This window comes from Emericellopsis atlantica (assembly GCF_019669845.1).
Source record: "Emericellopsis atlantica unplaced genomic scaffold F5Z01scaffold_27, whole genome shotgun sequence".
Lineage (NCBI taxonomy): Eukaryota > Fungi > Ascomycota > Sordariomycetes > Hypocreales > Bionectriaceae > Emericellopsis > Emericellopsis atlantica.
In genome coordinates, this window is record NW_025764729.1 from 296,663 (window position 1) to 316,946 (window position 20,284).

Sequence of the window (20,284 nt, forward strand, 5' to 3'; positions counted from 1 at the left end):
TAGCAGCGAAACGGGAGCTGGAAGCTAAGGTGTTGCTTGACGCGCGGATGATGTAGACTACGGAGTGCGGAAACTCAGGTAGAAATGCACTTTAAATCGTGAAGGGGGCGCCCACGCTGCAGTGAATTGGGCAGCTGGTCGTGGGTAGAAGCAAAGAAAGCCCAAGCTGAGACTGAGGTGAAGCTGATGGGTGCTCTGAGCTTCAGCCTTCACCGCCCACTGCATCTGTACAGCATAGGTAACCAGGGAAGGCACCCCTGCTGCAGCTGCTGCAGCCTGCTGCGCGCTGGCAGTTGCCCGTACCACCGGCTCGGGCTTGGCTGTGATTCGTGAATTGCGCCTATAGTGGGTTCCAACAGTACGTACATCTTCATTCGCCTGCAATTTGATTACCCGGTACGTATCTAATCATTTTAATTAAAGCTTCAGGTCCAACATTCTCTCACATATTCTATTGTATTAATATCATGGCAACGGACAGCATGCAATATCGACGAAGCAAGTGCCACAGAACGCGATCTGCGCAAATGCTACATCTCACGGAGCTGTCCAGCCTGCGTCTACCACACAATTCAAACACTGTCCTCCTTCAGAGCCACACAGCTTCAAGGGGGACCTAACCCCCTCAAAGACAAAGGTAAAATGCGACATTCATGTTCCATGTGACGGATGAATTGCAGCTTGACGAATATTAAATCTGTACGGCCAAAAGGGCGCTGTCAAGCGCTTGATCGGTGAACAAGGCAGGCCCCTTTCCGACGTTCAAAGGTGAATCAGCATTGTCTGCATCACAAGAAGCTACCCGCGCTACGTATGTCTCTTTTTCTTCTGAAAGCTTGCAATATGACTTTAACTTGATGCGCTCGACACGCTCGGTCGTACGACGTTTACTCTTACATATGCCACCAATCCATCACCTTCACGAGAAACAGAGGCCGTCGAACTCGCTTCGGAATCTCAAGCAGACCGCGACACCCTCAGAAGCCTGGACATGTGCATCGACAAGGCCATCTATCGCTTCTGCGCCTGCAGCCTCTTCCGCTGCCGCGTCAACATCCAGATGATCTTCACTGACCCCGATACAGGCATCACCATCCGAGGGCAGGGCAGACACAGCGTCTGACTACAGCTTGGTCGCAATGCAAAGCAGCAAAAGACATGTTCGGCCGCGATGAATACTCATGCCGCAGCATGTCCAATCTCAAATACGTTGTCAAGGCGGACAGTGACATTGCTTGGCTGTGTGGACCGTGTAGGGCCAACGGCCACGTCTCACGCTCCGATGCTGGGCAAAGGGTACGAGGCTGTGACGCACCAGCAGACCCTGAGTCAGGATACAGCTCTCCCAGAGGGGAACGCACAGACAATATAAGACTGGGCGGTTCGAGGCTTCAAGTGAATCAGTTGTCTTCGCCGGTTCTATCGCTGTCTCCGATAGACGAGAGCCTGATCAGCCCATGGATCATTCCGCTTGGGCCGGAAATGTCTGTGGGAAAAGGGTTCGAAGAGTATGTGCATTGTCCCACGCCGAGCTACGTGCTCTCAAAGCAGCATAGCCTCACTCTAGACCTCATACCTCAGATCAGCCTCGAAGGCTTGCTGGTTGAGCCCTTGCCAGAGCGATATATCTGTGCGCGCCAACGGTTGGTATGAACGTACTGTGAGCATACAACAATAATCACGTATCCTGTACGTTTAGCTCACGGCTAGAGAAACACATTCACATTGATAAAGTCTTCATATGAATCGCAATCCTCAGGTTCGAAAACTCCGTCAAGCCCTCCTCGCGCGGCACGCTCTGTTGCTTCACATACGAGACATGATCGCTCTCTGGGGGTCCGAGATACTTCATTTCTGTGCCGCCAAGGTCCAGGACAATCTTCTCCATGGCCACGTTCAAACTGCGGAAGCGGATTTCAAAAGTGTGGCTGCCGGGCTTCACCTTGCCGACATTATGTCTGTTCTTCCAGACGTAGTTTTGAGCTGCCGATGTCCAGCCGTTGGGATACGAGCCTGAGCCATCCTTGGTCATGCGGTGAGTCGATATATCGCCGCCATCCCAGCGAGTGTCGTACTGCATCTTACTGTTCGGGTCTGCCTCCAGCGTCATGTGGAAATGTACCTCAACACTCGCGTTGTCGCCCGTGGTGAACGTGTGCATATCGTACTTGAGGAAGGGGATGGCCTTTGGCTTACTAAAGTCATAGCTGTTGGGCAGCGTGACCGAGCCACCGTCCTGACGACCGAGGATGGGCAGTTGGATATAAGGCGCCGTAACCCACTTTCCAGGGTTGATGGACACGTAGCTGTCATTTTGGACGAAGCCAGTGAAGCCCTCAGGAGCCTGATACTTTCGCACTTGCATCCTGACCTTCTCGTATCCATCGACACTTCCGATGATTTCGATAAAGATCTTCTCGTCAAACTTGTCGGGCACATCCTTCCAGTCGACCGTGACGTGAATCCGTATGTCTTCGTCGTCAGGGTTCAGCGTGCCGCTGTACTGCGTTAGCTTAAGCCACCCGTATTGCGGCTTGGCCTCCCATGTGAACCCCTTGGTACCGCGATGGAAGATTTCAAAGTACTGATCCTGAGGTCCATAAGGGCTCATGGGCCGGAGAGTAACACCAGGTTCCAGCCACAGACGGGAAGGATGTGTGCGGTCAACGTCTTCGTTGATGATGCCGGGGTTGACGCCGGTGTGGCCCTCGACTGCCACGCCCATTTGACCAACACTGGGATTCGAGTCGACATTGGCTCTGACCCATGATAGCCCATCGATCATGTCCCGCGATGGACCAATGACATTGGAGCCATAGCCATAATGGGGCTGACGCAACATATGGTTCCATTTGCCATCCAGCAGGGAGTGATATTCACGAGTGAGGACATCGTCAGCGTCGAAGAGACGCAGGCACTCGTGTAAAAGGGGGTTCGTGGTATTGCGTCGTTGCTTCCCGTAGAGTCGATTCTTGGTCTGGGTCATGCGCAAGTTGTTGTAGATGTAGGAGGCCTTGATAGGGTGGACAACAAGCTGGAAGAAAGCTGGCTTCTGGACCGAAGAAATCTCAGCATAAATGGTTTCGGCTTCCTTGGTGAGTTCTGCCCACCGGCCGACGATGGTCTCAGCCTCACGATACTTGAGCACCGAGAATGTCTCGGCCTCAATCTGTTCGTGCTTTCGCAGTGCTATGAGCCGTTCGAAGCCATACCAAAGGTCCGCGATTCTCTGCGCATACTTGTCGCCAAATTCCCGCTCGGCAAGCTTTTTGAAAAACTTGGGGAACCCATCCGCAGGAATGGAGTCAATGTCCCAGGCAAAGTCAAATGCAAAGCTCAAGGGGAGCTCTTGAGGCTTCAGGTCTCCCACATTGAAGACCCAAATTTGAGTGGCACCCTGATCGTAGCCAAGTCGCAGTTGGTGCCACACTTTCCCCTGGACCGAGTCAGCGACGAGATTCAGTCATCCTACGGACTGTCTTACCAAAGTGTTGCTGTTCATCCAGCGATAGCTCCGAGGACCTCCAGTGTACTGGAAGTGGTAGTAATACTGTATGGTTAGCATCCACATTCCATAGTGTGCAGTGTTACACGTACTCCTAGGCCTCCTTTTCTCTTCCTCTCCTCCGCAGTCGGGAGCCTTCTGAGAGAACCATTGTTGTCATCAGCGAACAACAATGTCATGTCATCTGGAATCTCCAGGCCCTGCTCATAATAACGTTGAACCTCGTTGTAGAGCGCCATCAGCTGCATCTCGCCGTCTTTTTTGCCGTACTTGTCTTTGATAATGCCACGCTGGACCTTCAAGATGTCGGTCAGCGTGGCAATGGGATCATCGCTACTAAGTGCGCCGTCGCCCTCAGCTCTCATGCCCATTGTGATATAGGACTCATAAGGGACAGCTCGCTCTGCGCCAAACTCGAAATAGTCCGTGATCTTTTCGCGATTGGTATCCCAGCGCCACGTGCCACCAGGCTCGTTGGCCGACCACTCGTTCATGGCTCGCTGCATAGGCTCGTGATGTGAGGTCCCTACCACGATACCGTAGTCATCCGCGGTCTTCTGGTTCTCCGGGTCGTCGACAAAGAATGATCGTCCTGGCTGAGGGTACCCTCGCCACATGGCCGGCCACAAGAAGTTGGCTTTGAGACGGAGGAGGAGCTCGAAGATGTGCTTGTAGACCCTGGTATCGAACTGGTTGGACGGACCGAAGTACTCGGCAAACCACGTGTCCATGCCCGGAGCCTCATCGTTGATGAAGATGCCGCGATATTTCACACTGGGTTCTCCATTCTTTGTCGTCACTGGAAGGGCATATATCTCCCAGTGCTGCTTGGGCGGAACGTCAGCCCACCAATGCCAGCTGTGCGGGTTAGCACAGAAGAATTAGAGTGCCACTGCAACTCACGGAGAGATTCCAATTTGCTGCGAGAGTGAGTATGCACCAAATATTGCACCTCGCTTGTCACTACCAGCAATGACCAGGCCATAATCGTAGTCATCCAGTGGCTCATCGACGCATGAGGTGATCCACGATTCCCACTTCCCTTGGATGTCGGAGACATTGATCTTGCCCGCATCTGCCAAGGACTGGATCGTGGAGGATTTTTCCAGAGTTCCTACAATAATGCAAACTTTGGAGGACTTTCGTGCCGACCGGTCCACCTTCTGATGCCTTCCCTGGGCGGTCACCTTGTCGAAGTCTGCTGTCAACGCCTCGACAGCTATGTGCACGCCCTTGTAGTCCTCGTCATCAACAATAAGGTCAGCACCAACAAGGCTGAAGCCCTCGCCAGCTTCAAAGGCAACAATCTGTTCTTCGAACATGGTGCAAGGACGAAACCGTGTGTGGCTTAAATTGAAGTTGGTCAAGAATGGCTGCTATTCAGGAGTTGACAGCTGATACGCGGTACCCAGCTATTCTTATGCTGATTTAAAGGCCTTCGAACAAGCTGTCAAGAGTTTTTGGATGGCGCACGACTCGACTCACGGGTGTGACAGCGAACCCTTTGCGTATATGGTTGTTCCTGGGGTAGTGTGGTACCGAGGAGCTGGTGACCGCCACAGATGGAGTGTGGATGGACCCTCGTGATGGAAGACGGTGCTCGCTCGAGAGCACGAGAGGTACGAGGAGCGACGGTGATCATTGCCCCAAGTTCCCCGCACACCAGGCAGATGGTGACGCCACGGATCGCAACTTGGAAATAGCGTCCCGCAACATGCCCAAGTTCCTGCAAGCTGGAGTGCGTTTCACGCGTCCTTGATATGGCCGGCTGTGGCTACAGCTAGGATTTCATCTTCGAGGCCATCAACAAGGACGACCTGGATCCCCGCGTCTTCCAGCATTTTGCGCCCCGGGTTTTGCCCAACAAAGGTCTCGGGCTCCTGAACACCAACATAGACCGTCTTGATCCAGGAACTCTGTCGGATGACCCTCTCCACACAGGGGAGGTTGCCACTCAGGCGCTTGAAGCAAGGCTCCACGGTCGTATACAGGGCATGAGGCCCCGTGATGGCCTTGGCCAGGCCCTCTTCTGTGGTCGAATGCTGCTCTGCCAGTTTGATAAAACAGCATTGTTCCGCATGTGTATTTCCAGGAAGCTCAAGGGTGTATCCCTGCGCTATGGTGGACAGATCGCTCTCTCTGATGATCATAGCTCCTACCCTGAAGTTTGTCGGTTTGGGAGGTGACTTGCGAGCGAGCTCCAAGCATTTGGCCATGCAAGCTTTGTGTTGGCTTTCCACTTGCGCTTCCATGATGACTGCGTCCTGGTCTGTCAATGCGAGCTAGATCTAGCCTGAAGTAATTGGTGATTGGTGAGTGTTGAAGTTGCTACATAACACCGCATGACTTGACGCCGCACTGCACCCGTTCCGCATAGTGGCATGCCTTGCCCCGCCCTATTAAGACCCTGCTCCACCAAAACTCCAACGCGTTGCTTGACGCGTCTCCCAGGAATTGCTTGTGCCATCTCCCATCAACTTGACACCCCAAAGACTTACAATGTCAGACCATGAAGACCTGCTCGAGGGTCAGCCGCCCTCCATTGACCCGTATGAGGTTCTTGACCTCGAAAAGACAGCATCAGAGGACCAGATCAAAAGAGCGTACCGCAAGGCTGCGCTGAAGCACCATCCAGGTGAGCCCAGCACCTGACCTCTTCAAATGCAACGTTGTTGACAAAGTGTGCTCCAGACAAGGCGCCCGCAAACCATCCTAAGAAGCTCGCTGCTGCCAACAAGGCTTTCCAGGAAGTCGCCTTTGCCTATGCAATCCTGTCCGACCCCAAGCGCCGAAAGCGCTACGACGAGACCGGTTCAACTTCCGATTCCATTCTAGACTCCGAAGGCTTCAACTGGAGCGACTTTTATCGCAATGCCTTTGAAGACGCCGTCTCGGCCGACGCGATTGAAAAGTTCCGGGCAGAGTACAAAGGTTCAGAGGAGGAAAAGGATGATCTGCTTCACTACTTTGAGTTATGCGAGGGCGATATGCGTCATGTCTACGAACATGTCATGCTCAGCGACATGACTGAAGACGAGGACCGATTCAGGGTGATAATCGACGAAGCAATCGCGAAGAGAGAGGTCCCGGCTTTTGGGAGCTACCACAAGGAGAGCGAACGACAGCGCGCATCACGGATAAAGAGGGCACGCGCAGCCAAGGCGCAGGAGGGCAAGGAGGCGGAGGAATACGCCAAGGAAATCGGCGCTCACGACAAGTTGTTCGGGAAGAGCAACAACAAGGAGAGCGCTGAGGATGGCCTCAAGGCCCTCATTCAGGCCAGACAGTCGTCCAGGGCTGGCGCACAGGATAGCTTCCTGGACAACCTGGCCGAGAAATACAGGGGCACTGCCAAGAAACAGAAGAAGGGAAATAAGCGGGCGGTCATGGACGAGCCACCCGAGGAAGCGTTTGCGGCAACGGCTGCCAGGCAGACGTCAAGGTCTTCGAAGGGGGATCCCGAGACGCCTAAGAAGCAGACAGGCAAACGTGTTAAGAGGTAGGGTGGTTGTTACGGTCCGCTGACGCTGGCGCAATGTGGATGGGGCGAGATACAACCGGGAAAATGGCATGGTGCTGTTGGCATGAGCGCGGGCTTTGCAGATTATCCTGAGCTAATGAATATAATGACATGAATGATGATCGATGATTTCCTAGGATCGCGCGACTTGAAGGTTATGTGCCCAAGCACCTACGGATACTCTGGTGCTGAGCTCGGCCGGTTTGTTTGTGGGGCAAAACTAGCGCTCCTCGTCCACCTCAATTCACGGTCCCTGGATCACCTTCATGATCATACCCAAATTTGGCCAGGACCTTGGAATCATGTGGTCTCGCTGATCAATATGAATCGATGCTTGAGATGATCGCGCCGCGTATGTCATGAGTATTACAACACGTCACGCGATCTACCCGCGATGCTGCTTTCACCTCTCGCCAACGCACAACGTCTGGTGCTTCCTGCGCGCAGTTGACATTTGGCGCCTGGAGCAGCACGCCGGGTTTGAGGGTACGCATTTGTTCACTTGTGGTGCTATACTATATTGACAAAGAATAGGTCAGGACTTTTATTTCCACCGCAACCTGCCAATACGATGGGCGCGCATTGTTGGTGTGGTTGTTGCTGTGGACGACTTCACAGGACGGCGCGTCTTCACCATTGACGACAGCAGTGGTGTCTGCGTGGAAGCCACTTCTTCCTACGCACCAGCGCCCAAATTCAACCTGGCAGAACCCAGCCATAGTGTCGCAGTCCGGGATAAGACTGCTGGTGCCCATTCTCTCAATCAAGGCGATGGCCAATCTTTCAAAGCTACATCGTCCTCACATGGCTTGCCGTTCCAAGAAACGGAAGTTGGCAGTGTCGTCGACATCAAAGGCAAGCTGGCTCTATTCCGTGGAGAAATCCAGTTGAAGATAGAGAAGATGGTCACAGTGAAAACCACAGCCCAAGAAGTCACCCTCTGGGAAAAGCGCAACAAGTTTCGGCGCGAGGTCCTGCACGCAGACTGGGTTCTAAGCGAAAAGGAGGTGCGCCGATGCCGTAAGGAGGCTGAGGACCCTGGAGCCCACGAACCACGCAAGGCGCAACGCAGTCACAAGTCCGCACAGAGGGCAGTGGCTGTCAAGCGTTCCTTGAAGGCCAAGTCGAAATTGAGACGCGAAATCACCGCCCATTCACCGGAAGAGGCTTGATGCACTGCCAGTCACCAGGTGGCCTACTGGCGTTGTGCGACTTCCATGTCGAGCGGCCACCTGGTCGCGAGAATCTCAACAACACTGCATGTGCTACCTAAGCCTCAGTGATTGTCGTTTACGAAAGGGCAAGCATGGCCGCAGCTTCTTCATCAAAGACCACACGGTCGAATGGTGCACTTGTACTACTACAGACCTGGTGCTGTTTCTGGGATATCTTGGTCCATGAAAGGCTCCACGCAGGAGTTGATGGCCAGCTTCCAACACTGCCTCGCCAGATATCCTTCCATCTTATGGAACGCCTCCAGTATCTCCAAATGGACAGTGAACGACTCGTGCCCAAGAGTCTTTGAGGAGTTCACTGTACTGGAACGGCAAACGCCCCACTCATGATGCGGGCGTGAAGGACAAGACGCATGGTTGAGGGCAGCTGGAGCCAGCCTTGGCCATGCTTGCTGACAGGCTGAATACAAAGTGCCCTCTTCACTGCTACGAAGCCATCCACAAGTGCTTAGGCTCCCGAATCAGCTGACCTTGGTGTCGTGTCTTTGGTGGCTGGGAATACTGGAGCAGACTTGTTGTTGGGCAACATTTATTATATGAATCAGCCCCAGGAGGGCTTGGGTATTGCGAGTCCTGCACCGCCGGTGATTTGACCCCTGCTTGCGGGGCCTTTCTGAACATGGTTTCTGGCGTATGCTGGTAAGCTTAAAAAGGTGGCACGTGGCACTGCGAATGGTTGGCAAAAGCCCCGGCGTTAGGTACTATCTTAACTTGGGTTGGGCTCCATGAACGGACAGGTAGTGTGGTGGCTAATAGCTTACGCACTGATGGCTCAATACGATACTCTACTGACGATTGTCAATTGTGACAAACGATCTGAAACCTGCCTTGGAGAGTGCCTTGCCAGGGCCACGGCGCTAAGTTTATTTAGTTAAGGTATGTTCCGGGGCGATCAGATGTCAGCCCTTAAAGTCAACTACCCTACGTACATAAATATGGCCAAAGTTGCGTGCAAACCGACCCGGGAGCTCTCGAGCACGGGAGCACACTTGAACTGCAAGCGAGCTTAGATTCATCCATCTCGCTGGGGTCGTCTTAGATTTAATCTCTGTGGAACCAAAAAAGCGAGGCTACGTCAGGTATTGATGATGTGGCTGAGCTACAATACGTGTACAACGGGGGCTCAACCAAAATGGTTCTCAGTGCCCTCAGGCTGATAGATGGAACGTGCTGCACGCCTTCGCTTTTTGTCTGTTATCCCTCAAAAAATAGCGACAAGAATAAAAGAGCAATCGTTGCCAGTTGCCGCATTGCTACTGTTCGTTACACGGAACATCGAAGCCAGTAGTGGATCGCGTGCAGCATTCCCCGATTTTAAGGTTTGAGAGTCTACGGATACAAACCCCAACTCCAATCCTGCTTCTCCTCTCCTTCGTCATCGTCACCGTCGCTACAGCTTCAAGACTCAAGAGACCGATATCTCAAGCGTCCCAGGTATGTCATGAAAAGCCCCAGAGGAGTCAACCCAATTGCGCGCTGCGCGACAGGATCCATGTTACTGCGCTACCTCCGCGCGAGGATGGCCACTTGGCACTGGTTGAGGCCTCCCTCCCTCCTCCAGCGAGTCGCTCCAGCGAGTCGCCCCAGCGCAGACCTACTGCACCCACCCATGACCGAGTATGCCGCTCGCAGTCGATGACACACTGTCGCTAGCGGTGCGGTGAGGATGTATTCCCCCTCACGCGCTGGCAGGCCGGCGGGTGCTGCGTGGATGGGCATCAGTGCAGCGCAGCGCAACAGCGTGGATCGGGAGGCGTCGTCCCCCACATTACGGGGACTGAAAGTTGAAACTGGTGCTAACAGGGCGGTGCGTCACTGTAGTGATCCCCCCATTCTGTCCCGATCCCAGCCAAACAGCGCTGCCACGTCGACCCGTCAACACCCATCACCCGCGACACCGACAAGCCCAGCATCGCCAAACCTGCTGCCGCATCGAGCGTTCGAACATCTTATCCGGTTACGATGTCTGGTTTTTGTAAGTATAAATGTCTCTTTGTCACATTATCCTCCCAGGTGTGGTGCGCTACCACAAGATCGGCCCGTTGCCCAGAGCCGGAAGCTGGAGAGGACTGGAGGCGCCTGCGTCTTTGCACAGCCTCACTCCAAGGTCCAGCCAGTCCCGCCCCTCGACTCTTCTCGTCACTCCCTCGACTGAGCTCCGGAGCTGCCTTACCTTGGCCTTGGCCAAGCTTTTTGGACATTCTTGTCCCCTGGTAGCTTCTCATTCTGGTCCCCCGTTTCTTTCCCTTCACAAATCTGTTCTTTCATACGTACGGTCGAGCTTGATCAACAAGCACTTGGGACATTGTCTCGGCAAATGACCCATTCCCAAATGTGAGCTTACCTGACCTTTGCACTGCCATTGGCGTCCAAGCGGTACGCCTTTGCACCGGGAACGCGCAGCCGCAAGCTCTGTTTTAAAGTTGCGGTTGGCCCTATCCCACTACGGGTTCCCCAACCTCATTCCGATCCACGGTCGCCCACTCCCCGAGACCACGTCCCCGACTGTCCTGCTTCGATCGATCGCTCTTCTCTGGCCTCGGCATGCCATGATTCTTAATTGTTTTAATATTCTCGAGACGCGTTCGGGCCTATGCTGACCCTTCGACCGCCACACAGTTAACTCGAGCTTTACCCGAGAGGTTAGGCGCACCATGAGCAACAAGCCAGGCGACAGCGATGCCGACGAGCGCACGCCGCTCGTCAATGGCGGTCCTTCCGGGTCGCCATCGCATCACATCATTCCCAATGGCAACCATGGTACCGCCAAAGCCTTCTTCTTCGACTCGCGGCATACCCCGGGTCTCGAGAGCGACAACTTGGCGATCCGGTCCCTGGTCTACACCTGGCACATTGCCAAGGTTACAATCTTGAGTAGTACGTTGACCGCGCATTGAGCCTGGGATTGGCTGACGCCTTCTAGACTACACAAATATCCTTCTACCAATGGTACCCATCGGTATCATCGCCGGCGCCATGGGCTGGGACCCAACGGCCGTCTTCGTCATCAACTTCTTTGCGATTATCCCCCTCGCCGCTGTTCTCTCTTTTGCGACAGAGGAGATCTCGATCAAGCTGGGTGAGACCCTGGGCGGACTCCTCAATGCGACGTTTGGAAACGCGGTCGAACTTATCGTCAGCATTGTGGCCCTGAAGGATGGTCAGATCGAAGTCGTACAGTCCTCCATGCTGGGCTCGATCCTGTCCAACCTGCTGCTCGTCATGGGCATGTGCTTTTTCTTCGGTGGCCTCGTGCACCGTGGCGAGAGCGGTGCGGGATCTGAGCAGGTCTTCTCGTCGGCCGTTGCGCAGGCTACGTGCTCGCTCATGACCCTCTCGTCTGCTTCGCTGGTCATCCCTGCGGCTGTAAGCTGATACGCTGTGACTGCTTGTCATGAGCCCCACGCTAACATATTCCTAGCTGTACGGTGTCCTCGATCAGAATGGCTCGGATGATAAGAATCAGAGTATCCTTGTCTTGTCCCGCGGCACAGCCATCATCCTGCTCATTCTCTACGTCATGTACCTCGTCTTCCAGCTGCGCACGCACAGCAACCTCTTCGACGCCGAGGGCCAGACAGCCGACGACGAGGAGCCCGAGGAGCCCAGCATGGGTCCCATTGCTTCTGCCGGTGTTCTCGTTGTCACCACGATTCTTGTTGCCATCTGCGCCGATTACTTGGTCGGCAGCATCGACCACATTGTCGAGAGCGCCAATATCAGCAAGGCCTTTATCGGGTTGATCCTCATCCCCATTGTCGGTAACGCTGCCGAGCACGTCACCGCGGTTGTCGTTGCTCTGCGCGACAAGATGGACCTGGCCATGGGTGTCGCCATTGGCTCCAGCATCCAGATTGCACTACTCGTCACGCCCTTCCTCGTCATGGTTGGCTGGGCCATCGGCCAGCCCATGACCCTCCGCTTTGAGACATTCGAGACGGTGGCCTTTGCGGTTTCCGTGCTGGTCGTCACCTATACTGTGCAGGATGGCAGGTCCAACTACCTCGAAGGCGCCATGTTGCTCGGTCTCTATATCATCATCGCTGTTGCATTCTTTGCGACACCCAGCGGTGCGCTGGACAAGTCTGGCGCTTAAATGACTCGACGTCAAAATTTTCTTTTTCTCTCTCTCTCTCTCTCTCTCTTCGCAGTCTCTGTTGGATATTCTCGAGAGGAGAAAACTGTGTCTATCTCTCTGTGTACTACTACCACTGCTACGACGCGACAAAGGTTTGGATTTTTCATAGGTTCAGGATTTGAAGGAATACCCGTGTTTAGGTGCTGCCAATCAGGCGAACAAGACGGACAGAGTTGAGCGATGTATAGGTAGATCTACAACGCTGTTTACAATGAAGAATGGTCTTTGAATAAAAGTCCCACCACGTCGTGAATGCCTATTCGGCGCCTGACTTGGCTTGTATGACTTTACCACTATCGCTATCCAAGTGACATACATGGTTCCAATCCGAGGTTCATCGTATCGTATTCACCATCTATCAACAGACAGGTCGTCTACTATTTCGGCTTGGCCATGGGCGCGATGATGCCCTGCTTCATGAGCACACGCGGCTTCGTGCTGTCCTGGAAGGTCTCCTTGGTCTGCCACTCTGGTCCGACCGGCAGACGCAGAGATCGCTCGTACTGCGCTCGGGACTCGAAGGGGTGCGGCAGCTGCGAGGCGAGGTAGCGGCCGTTCTGCGCACGTCAGTCAGTCTCTCTCTCTCTCTCTCTCTCTCTCGTATATCCAAGCGTTGGAGGTAAAACATACCTTCTTGATGCGCTTCTCGTTGATAATCACCTTGTCCAGTTTCGCGTCCTGACGATCCTTCTTCTTGATGCCCTCCACTTTGGTGAGGAAGCGCCCCCTTTGGCGTTCCTGCTCGCGCTTGCTGACGCCCTCGCCGACCCACGAGCCCCAGCCGGGAATCGTGTTGTCAATCACCTTGTCGTCGTCGGCCTCGGCCACGTCGGCCTTTTCCGCCTCGAATTCAGCCACAGTGTCGTCGCCGGCAAAGGCACGGTCGACGAGGGTTTGGTCGCGAATCGCGAGGGGCAGGTGGTTCTCTGTCTCGGACTCGTCGGAATCGTCCTGGCCGCCCTTGGCGGCTGCCGATGGCTTTTGTGTAGACGCCTTCTTGGGGGCAGGACGTTTGATCAGGGTGGCTGCGTCGAGTTCGAGGCTCTCGGGGGCTGAAGAGCGTGTCTCCTTGCGACGAGCTTTGCCCTGCGACCACTGGCCCTTGCCGCTGTGCACTGTCGACACGACGTCTTTGCTGTCGTCTGCTGCGGGCTCGCGCGCGCGCGAGAGACTGGAGGACCACTTGCCCTTGGTGGCAGCGGCCGACGGCTCATTCGTCTGGAAAGCAGCGGGCGCTTTGCTGGCGGTGGTCTGGATCTCAACCTCATTTTCCTCGTCGTCCTCGTCATCGCTGTTCCGACGCTCGGCTCTGCGCTCCGAGGTGTCCAGCGCTGTTGAGAAGCTCTTGGCCGGCCCGCCGTATGTGCGTCGACCAACCTCCTTCTCCTCGTCACTCGCGGGACCGTCCGACCCAGCGCCGAGCTCCTTCTTGATGCGCTCCAGCTCCTCGGCCTCCATCTGCTTGCGGCCGGCGGCGGCGTTTCGCATAAACTTCATCTGCTCGAGCCTCGACAAAGGCTCTCCATCCTCGTTCTCCACGGCCTCGAGTTTTCGAAGCAGTGTGGCATCGTCCTCGGAATCACTACCGGAACTAGAGGTGTCATCATCCGAGTCGACCATCTTGCCCTCTTTTCTTCGGCGAAGTTCGTCGTCCATGCGGGCCATCTCATTGAGACCTGTGCGGAAGTCGTCGTCCCACACGGCGCGCTTCGCCCGGTTCCCAATCTTGGCCCACTTGCTGTCCTTGTGTCGTTGCCCGACACGCTCCAGCGCTCTGCGGCGGTCCTGCGCCTCGCGCTCCGCGTCCGAGTCGACCTCGCCGTCCTCCTCCAGTCCGGCGGCTTCGCGCTCCTTCTGCTTCCGGTGGACACGATGGTAGGCTTTGCTCTTGATCTTCTTGACACGCGCGGCGCGCTTCGCCTCTCGCTGTGCGAGCTCGCGCTCTAGTCGCTTGCGGTTGAGGATCTCCTTGTTGCTGAGCTCGTTGCCGTCATCGTCGTACACCTTGGGCTTCTCCTTCTTGGGCTTGTCCAGTGATAGCCCGCTCTGATCCAGGAGAGACATCATGGTGGACTCTAGCTCATTGGTGGCGTGGGTGCTGCTCAGGGGCTGGAGTTCGGTCGTGTTGAGACCTGCGTTGCCGTCTGTCTGGGGGAGCGGGAAGACTAGATGATCAGCCCGACGGTTCTGCTTGACGGTGTCGTTCCACCTGTCGAGGGTCTCGTTGGTCTTCTCATACGCAGCCGCGCGGTCGATGCGTCCCTGCTCGCGCCTGGACACAGGAATGTCGAGTTTCTTTGTGGCTCCGGGTCGCTTCTCCTTCTCCTCCTTGTTCATAAGCTTGACCGAGTTCTTGATGAAGGGATCGTCGAGGCCGCTCAGCCCCAAGTCGCCAATGTTGATCTTCTGTCGTGATGATGCGTTGTCTCCTTTTTTCGCCTTGGTGCCAAAGCCCGATACGAGTCCTTGCAGCGCTTCCAGTTTCTCGGGATCCGCCTCGTCGTCGGAAGTGTTGTCTTCGTCCTCATTCTCCTGTGCATTCTCGTCGTCACTGTCATATTCGCCTGACTGATCCGATTCGTCATCGTCTTCTGAACCAGACCCTTGCTCTGGCTCATCCTCCGAGTCTTCTTCCCATTGATCCAGGGCAGTCGCAAGGTCGATGGCTTCCTCTCCTAGGGTCTCGCCCTCCTCATCCTCCGAGTCACCCTCGTCGTCGTCATCCCCTTCGGAATCATTCTTCTTGCTCTTCTTGGCCTTGGACCCTCGAAAGTGATACTCGTCAAACTTCTCGTTGTCGCTGTCGCCAAAGGCGTCGTCACTCTCAATCTCCGAGTCGTCATCGTCGTCGGCCATGCCACCCAGCTGCCACTCGTTGCCCTCGCTGTCACTGCCGTAGTCGACGTCCTCGTTGCCAGGGCGGGGTGCAGCCCTGGGTTTCTTGCGCTGCGGCTGGTCCTCTTCGTCTTCGTCGTCTTCATCGTCGTCGTCGTCGCCTCGTCCGCGCTTGTGCTCAATGTCGGCGTCGAGCTCCCGGTATCGTGGCGTCTTTTTTACTTTGGAGGGGAAATGCTCCTGTGCGATACCAAAGGCATTCAGCGCATTCTTCTGCGCGCGCGCCTTGGAGTTCTTGCCAGCCTTCTTTGCCTTGGGCGCTGCGGTCAGAGACCGTCCGTGTGCTTGTCGGCCAGGCATGTTGTGGTGGGCGTGGTTGAGGGCAGCTATCAGTATTCATTCGAACCCCGATTCGTAGACAGACAGACAGACGAGCAACGGAGCAATGTGGCTGCATCGCTGGGTTTTTCTGCCGCCTCCAGAAATTTTGGCGGTGAGGGCCCTGCATGTGGGCGGGGACCCCTGCGCAGCGCTGCGCTGCACTAAATCTTTATTAGGCTTTACCCGCCTATCAGGGAGGGCGGAAGTCGAGTGACCGCATCATGCAATTCCTAATCGCTCCGATGAATTTGTCTCGCAGACATTCCCTTGGCCTATTACTCACCAGATCCTGACCAAAGTCACAGCTCAACACAAACCATGGCGTCTCTCGTGCCCGGCATGAGGCGCCTCGTCTACCAGGCGCCAACGCGCTTCTTTGCCTGCAATCAATGCCTCGCGCGCCAACCGACAGCGACCTCCCGCATCGTCAACCTCGTGCGAGGGCGTGGATATGCCTCGCAGGCCTCACCACAGCCGACGACGCCATTGAACAAGCTCGCCCAGGACATGTACACCCGTGCACCAGCCAAGGAGGCCGAGAAAGCTAAGAGGGCGTTCCCCGAGACCAGCTCCAAGGGCGTCGCATACTGGTTGCTGGGCAGTGCGGCCAGTGTCTTTGGCATCGTCGTCTTTGGCGGATTGACCCGATTGACCGAGTCTGGGTAAGCCTCGCAGGTAGCGGACACCCCCCTTCCATTACTGACAATACGATAGCCTCAGCATCACCGAATGGCGTCCTGTCACCGGCTCAAGGCCACCCATGACCGCAGAAGACTGGGACTCCGAGTTCGAAAAGTATCGTGCCTCGCCCGAATTTAAGCTCCTCAACCCGCACATGACCCTCGACGAATTCAAAAAGATCTACTTTATGGAATGGGGGCATCGCCTCTGGGGCCGCCTCGTGGGCATGTCCTTCGTCCTGCCCGCCGTCTACTTTGTCGCCCGCCGCCGTGTCAGTCCCAAGATGGCTCTCAACCTCCTCGGCATATCGACCCTGATAGGCTTCCAAGGTTTCATCGGATGGTGGATGGTCAAGAGCGGCCTGAAGGACGACTTGTTCGCCCCTGGGTCGCACCCCCGTGTCTCCCAGTATCGACTGACCACCCATCTGGGCACCGCCTTCATCTGCTACTCGTGGATGCTCGTCTCCGGCCTCTCCATCCTCCGAGCGCACCGCATGCGGGCCAACCCCAAGGCCGCCCTCGACACCATCAAGGCCATCCAGAACCCGGCGCTCAACGTCTTCCGCCGCACAGCCTTTGGCATGGTCGCTCTGGTCTTCATCACGGCCATGTCGGGCGGTCTCGTCGCCGGTCTGGATGCTGGTCTCATCTACAACGAGTTCCCCAAGATGGGTCTGGGTCTGACCCCTCCCAAGTCCGAGCTCTTTGACAAGTTCTACTCCCGCAAGGAGGACGGGTCGGATCTCTGGTGGCGGAACATGCTCGAAAACCCCAGCACCGTGCAGATGGACCACCGCATCCTGGCCGTCTCGACCTTCACCGCCATCCTCGCTCTGTACGCCTACTCACGCACGGGCCGCGTCGCGGCTCTGCTGCCCAAGGGCGCCAAGAAGGGCTCGCTCGGCCTCGTCCACCTGGTCACCATGCAGGCCGCCCTCGGCATCTCTACGCTCATCTACATGGTACCCATCCCTCTGGCGGCCGCTCACCAGGCAGGCAGTCTGGCCGTGCTGACGGGCGCCCTGGTGCTTGCCCAGAGGATGCATGTTCCTCGTCCCACGGTGCAGATGCTGGAAAGGAGGCTCAAGTCCATGAAGCACTGAGGTTCGATTCGGCCGAGCGCCGGTGCGGGCACGTGCCCCTGTGTACAATCTTGTAGGATACATGTAGACATCTTGGTGGAGAGCAGTATGACGGGATACACTTTCTCAACTCAGCATGGGCGGCGTTCTTCTGTAGACAATATAAACAATATTTCAATACCATGGTGTGGCATGTGCAGATGATGTCCAGCGAGAATTGAGAGATGATTGACGATGAAATCGCCCATGCCCCAGAAGATGTATTCTTTTCAACACCATGAGCTAAATTACACTCATAAGTCAAGACAACGCTCTGATAGTTTTGCTTATCCATGCTCCCACGACTAGCATCGCCCGATATATATGTGCGGCTTGCCATTAGTATTTGTACGAGAAGAAGAAAAAAGACATTACTCCATATACATCCCGTCGCCTCGCATCCCCTGCATAGTCAGGCCCATGTCCGGCGGATGCATCCCGTTGCCTTGCAATGTCATGTTCATGTTCGGCACGGACCGGCTCATGTTCATCCCTTGGCGGTTGACGGGGCTCCCTGCACCGTTCTGCATCAGGAACCGCGGGTCCGCCATGTTCGCGCGTTGTTGCTGCTGTTGTTGGACTTGCTGCGGGTGCTGCTGTGCTTGTTGCTGTTGCTGTTGTTGCTGTGCCTGTTGCTGCTGCTGGGCCTGTTGCTGCTGGGCTTGCTGCTGCTGTTGTTGCTGTTGCGTTGGCCCACGAGTGCGCGGCACGTCCAATGAGGTTTGCTGATGCAACGGCGGGGCCAAGGCCTGCTGCTTCTGCACAGCATGGTTGTGGTCGATCATGGCGAAGCTGTCATCATCGTCCATCTCAGCATCGGCATCGGCATCTTGATCGCTAGCCCCTTCGACGGAGGGCGGCCCAGTGGTGTTTGCTGATGTGTTCTGATCGCTCACGCCGGTGCTGGCCGTCGACTGCCGGTTCAACGGTGGGGGACGAGGGTTCATGTGTTGCTGTGGCGTGTTCGTCCGGCTCCGGGCCTGGGAATACCCGTTCGTCTGGGCATCGGTCGTCGGCGTGGAGACGTCCAGTTGGCGTTGGGTGTTCATGCCACTGCCACCTCGCGCCGAGGTCACGACAGTCTTCCATCGCTCAATCGACTTTGTAACAATTGTGCCGAGATCCAGGCTCTTGTCCTCGAGATTGAAGCCCACCAGTGACGCTCCCTTGACCCCTTGCTCGTAGGCGTAGGCCATGACATCCTTATCCATCTGGAGTGTTTGTGGGGCGAGCATCTTGAACTCTTTGGGTTGTTGCAAGCGGTTCAGCTGATCAATCTGTGCCTTGAGATGGGCATTCTCTGTCTCCAGATTGCGCTGCGTCTCCTTCATCTTTTCGGCGTCTTTGTGTTTTCTGCCGACGCTTCGCGCCATCTCCAGTATCCAGAGCTCGTTCTGCCGCCCCTCGGGCAGGCTCTCCCACACACCATAGGCAGACTGAATGTGCTCGTTGACCTGCTTCTCGAGGTTCTCGGCCGACATCTCGGCCCGACGTACTTGCTCGCGCTTATCGCGGAAAACGTTGTTTTGTGGAGGAGGGTATGTGAGTTCGTCGACTACTTCGGTGGTGGCCGAGGCACATGTGATTTTCCATTGCCTGAATTCTTCTTGAAAGTAGGAACGGAGTGCGTCGTACTCGCGTCTACCCGGACATTGGACTGACCAGGAGGTGGATGTGGGATGCTGAGTGGAGGAGAAGAGGGTCGGCGGCGGTTGCAGGCATTGGAGCGTCAGAGCAGGGAAGTCGAGCGATAGGGGGTCAAAGTCGAACGGCATGGAGGCGGCATCGATCTGCTGTCTGCCCACTTTGTTAGCGAAAGGATGATTCGGGACGTGGGTTGAGCGTACTTGGCCGCGCGCCACGAGCTGAGAAGCTCGCGAAGAGCGAGCTCAGCAGCTCTGGCTGTGTCCATGGCGTCGGCCAGCTTATGTTTCACGTCAAGCTGGGCTTTCTGCGCAAACTGCCGGCTGGCAGTGCGTTGCATGATTGGCCGCTTGCCAGAAACATCAGGGGTCGCATCGCCAATGTCGTTCATGACTCCGGTCAGCTCCCATCTCGGTGCAGACAGCGAGAATCCCTTCATGGAGTTGTCAACCGCATACTGTCCATCTCTAGGCACTCCGCGATAGCCATCTCTGTCTTGCACCATGCTCTGTTTTCGGGACCCGCCTCTTGGCGTATCGGTAGGGGTAGAGACACCGCGTGCGCCAAGCGAGCCTCGCGGCTGGCGACGGGTGATGCCACCGCGCATCTTCCTAATCTCGTCGACATCGTGGATGCCATCCTGAGGCTTCGGGTTCTTTTCCTTGATATACAGGTCTAGATGACGGCCAAGCGAGGAGGACGTGAATGCCTGGCCGCAAAAGGGACAGTTCTTGTCTTTGGGGGCGCTATACTTGGGTGTCTTTTCATCTTGGAGCTCTGAATCGTCCATGACGTTGGTAGGGCGGCTCGGATGCGGGACAGAAGTGACGGAAGCGCAGTTCGTGGGGTGGAGAAGTAGGGGCCGGATCGTCGATGCACGCGAAGGGGTTGTTGAATGGGATAGGTGCCGATCTTAAGGGATTGGGGGGCTTGAGAGAGAGTCGAGGAGGCGAGATGACGGGGCCGGCTGTGTTGGGCAAACGAGTGTAGAAAGGCCCGTGGTTCGAAAGGTTACCGATTGGGGTCTTCGAGAGCTGCAGTGAGCAAGCAATAGGGGGCCTCGCGCTTCAGGTGGGAGGTCCAGACATTGAACGGCACGAAGAGCAGGTCAGGGACTGGAGGTGCTCCAACACCGGCGGGAGGGTAGCTTTCCTTCCTTGATTTGCAGTGAAAGCCCGTGGAGAAGTGGCGGATGACAGAAGAGACTGGAAGAAGAGAAGGA

The 20,284-nt window shown here is 55.8% G+C and overlaps 8 protein-coding genes across 8 annotated transcripts; 4 read left to right on the forward strand and 4 right to left on the reverse strand.

Moving 5' to 3' along the window:
* Positions 1-1,686: 1,686 nt before the first annotated feature.
* F5Z01DRAFT_284028 (uncharacterized protein) lies at positions 1,687-5,038 on the reverse strand. The gene is made up of 4 exons (XM_046258771.1): positions 4,409-5,038; positions 3,598-4,363; positions 3,485-3,550; positions 1,687-3,436 (listed from the first exon to the last, which is right to left on the reverse strand). Exons 1-4 carry the CDS (start codon positions 4,825-4,827, stop codon positions 1,721-1,723), a joined length of 2,967 nt encoding a protein of 988 aa, XP_046115401.1. The 5' UTR covers positions 4,828-5,038; the 3' UTR covers positions 1,687-1,720.
* F5Z01DRAFT_284042 (cytidine and deoxycytidylate deaminase) lies at positions 4,783-5,849 on the reverse strand. The gene has a single exon (XM_046258772.1). It carries the CDS (start codon positions 5,755-5,757, stop codon positions 5,251-5,253), a length of 507 nt encoding a protein of 168 aa, XP_046115402.1. The 5' UTR covers positions 5,758-5,849; the 3' UTR covers positions 4,783-5,250.
* Positions 5,843-7,147, forward strand: F5Z01DRAFT_663576 (DnaJ domain-containing protein). The gene is made up of 2 exons (XM_046264040.1): positions 5,843-6,140; positions 6,197-7,147. The coding sequence occupies exons 1-2, from the start codon at positions 6,005-6,007 to the stop codon at positions 7,006-7,008; spliced, it is 948 nt and encodes a 315-aa protein (XP_046115403.1). The 5' UTR covers positions 5,843-6,004; the 3' UTR covers positions 7,009-7,147.
* Positions 7,148-7,384: 237 nt separating this feature from the next.
* F5Z01DRAFT_676966 (uncharacterized protein) lies at positions 7,385-8,197 on the forward strand (the record flags this gene model as incomplete). Its single annotated transcript, XM_046265309.1, has 2 exons — positions 7,385-7,511; positions 7,560-8,197. 2 exons carry the CDS (start codon positions 7,385-7,387, stop codon positions 8,195-8,197), a joined length of 765 nt encoding a protein of 254 aa, XP_046115404.1.
* A 2,717-nt stretch (positions 8,198-10,914) lies between these two features.
* F5Z01DRAFT_692250 (Ca2+ transporter) lies at positions 10,915-12,452 on the forward strand (the record flags this gene model as incomplete). Its single annotated transcript, XM_046266183.1, has 3 exons — positions 10,915-11,137; positions 11,184-11,626; positions 11,682-12,452. 3 exons carry the CDS (start codon positions 10,915-10,917, stop codon positions 12,354-12,356), a joined length of 1,341 nt encoding a protein of 446 aa, XP_046115405.1. The 3' UTR covers positions 12,357-12,452.
* Positions 12,453-12,775: 323 nt separating this feature from the next.
* On the reverse strand, positions 12,776-15,593 carry F5Z01DRAFT_627497 (Utp14 protein-domain-containing protein; the record flags this gene model as incomplete). Its single annotated transcript, XM_046261544.1, has 2 exons — positions 12,776-12,955; positions 13,029-15,593. The coding sequence occupies 2 exons, from the start codon at positions 15,591-15,593 to the stop codon at positions 12,776-12,778; spliced, it is 2,745 nt and encodes a 914-aa protein (XP_046115406.1).
* A 212-nt stretch (positions 15,594-15,805) lies between these two features.
* On the forward strand, positions 15,806-17,578 carry F5Z01DRAFT_284061 (putative cytochrome c oxidase assembly protein). Its single transcript, XM_046258773.1, has 2 exons — positions 15,806-16,276; positions 16,329-17,578. The coding sequence occupies exons 1-2, from the start codon at positions 15,933-15,935 to the stop codon at positions 17,398-17,400; spliced, it is 1,416 nt and encodes a 471-aa protein (XP_046115407.1). The 5' UTR covers positions 15,806-15,932; the 3' UTR covers positions 17,401-17,578.
* A 1-nt stretch (position 17,579) lies between these two features.
* F5Z01DRAFT_284071 (uncharacterized protein) lies at positions 17,580-20,087 on the reverse strand. The gene is made up of 2 exons (XM_046258774.1): positions 19,266-20,087; positions 17,580-19,215 (listed from the first exon to the last, which is right to left on the reverse strand). The coding sequence occupies exons 1-2, from the start codon at positions 19,850-19,852 to the stop codon at positions 17,790-17,792; spliced, it is 2,013 nt and encodes a 670-aa protein (XP_046115408.1). The 5' UTR covers positions 19,853-20,087; the 3' UTR covers positions 17,580-17,789.
* Positions 20,088-20,284: the final 197 nt, after the last annotated feature.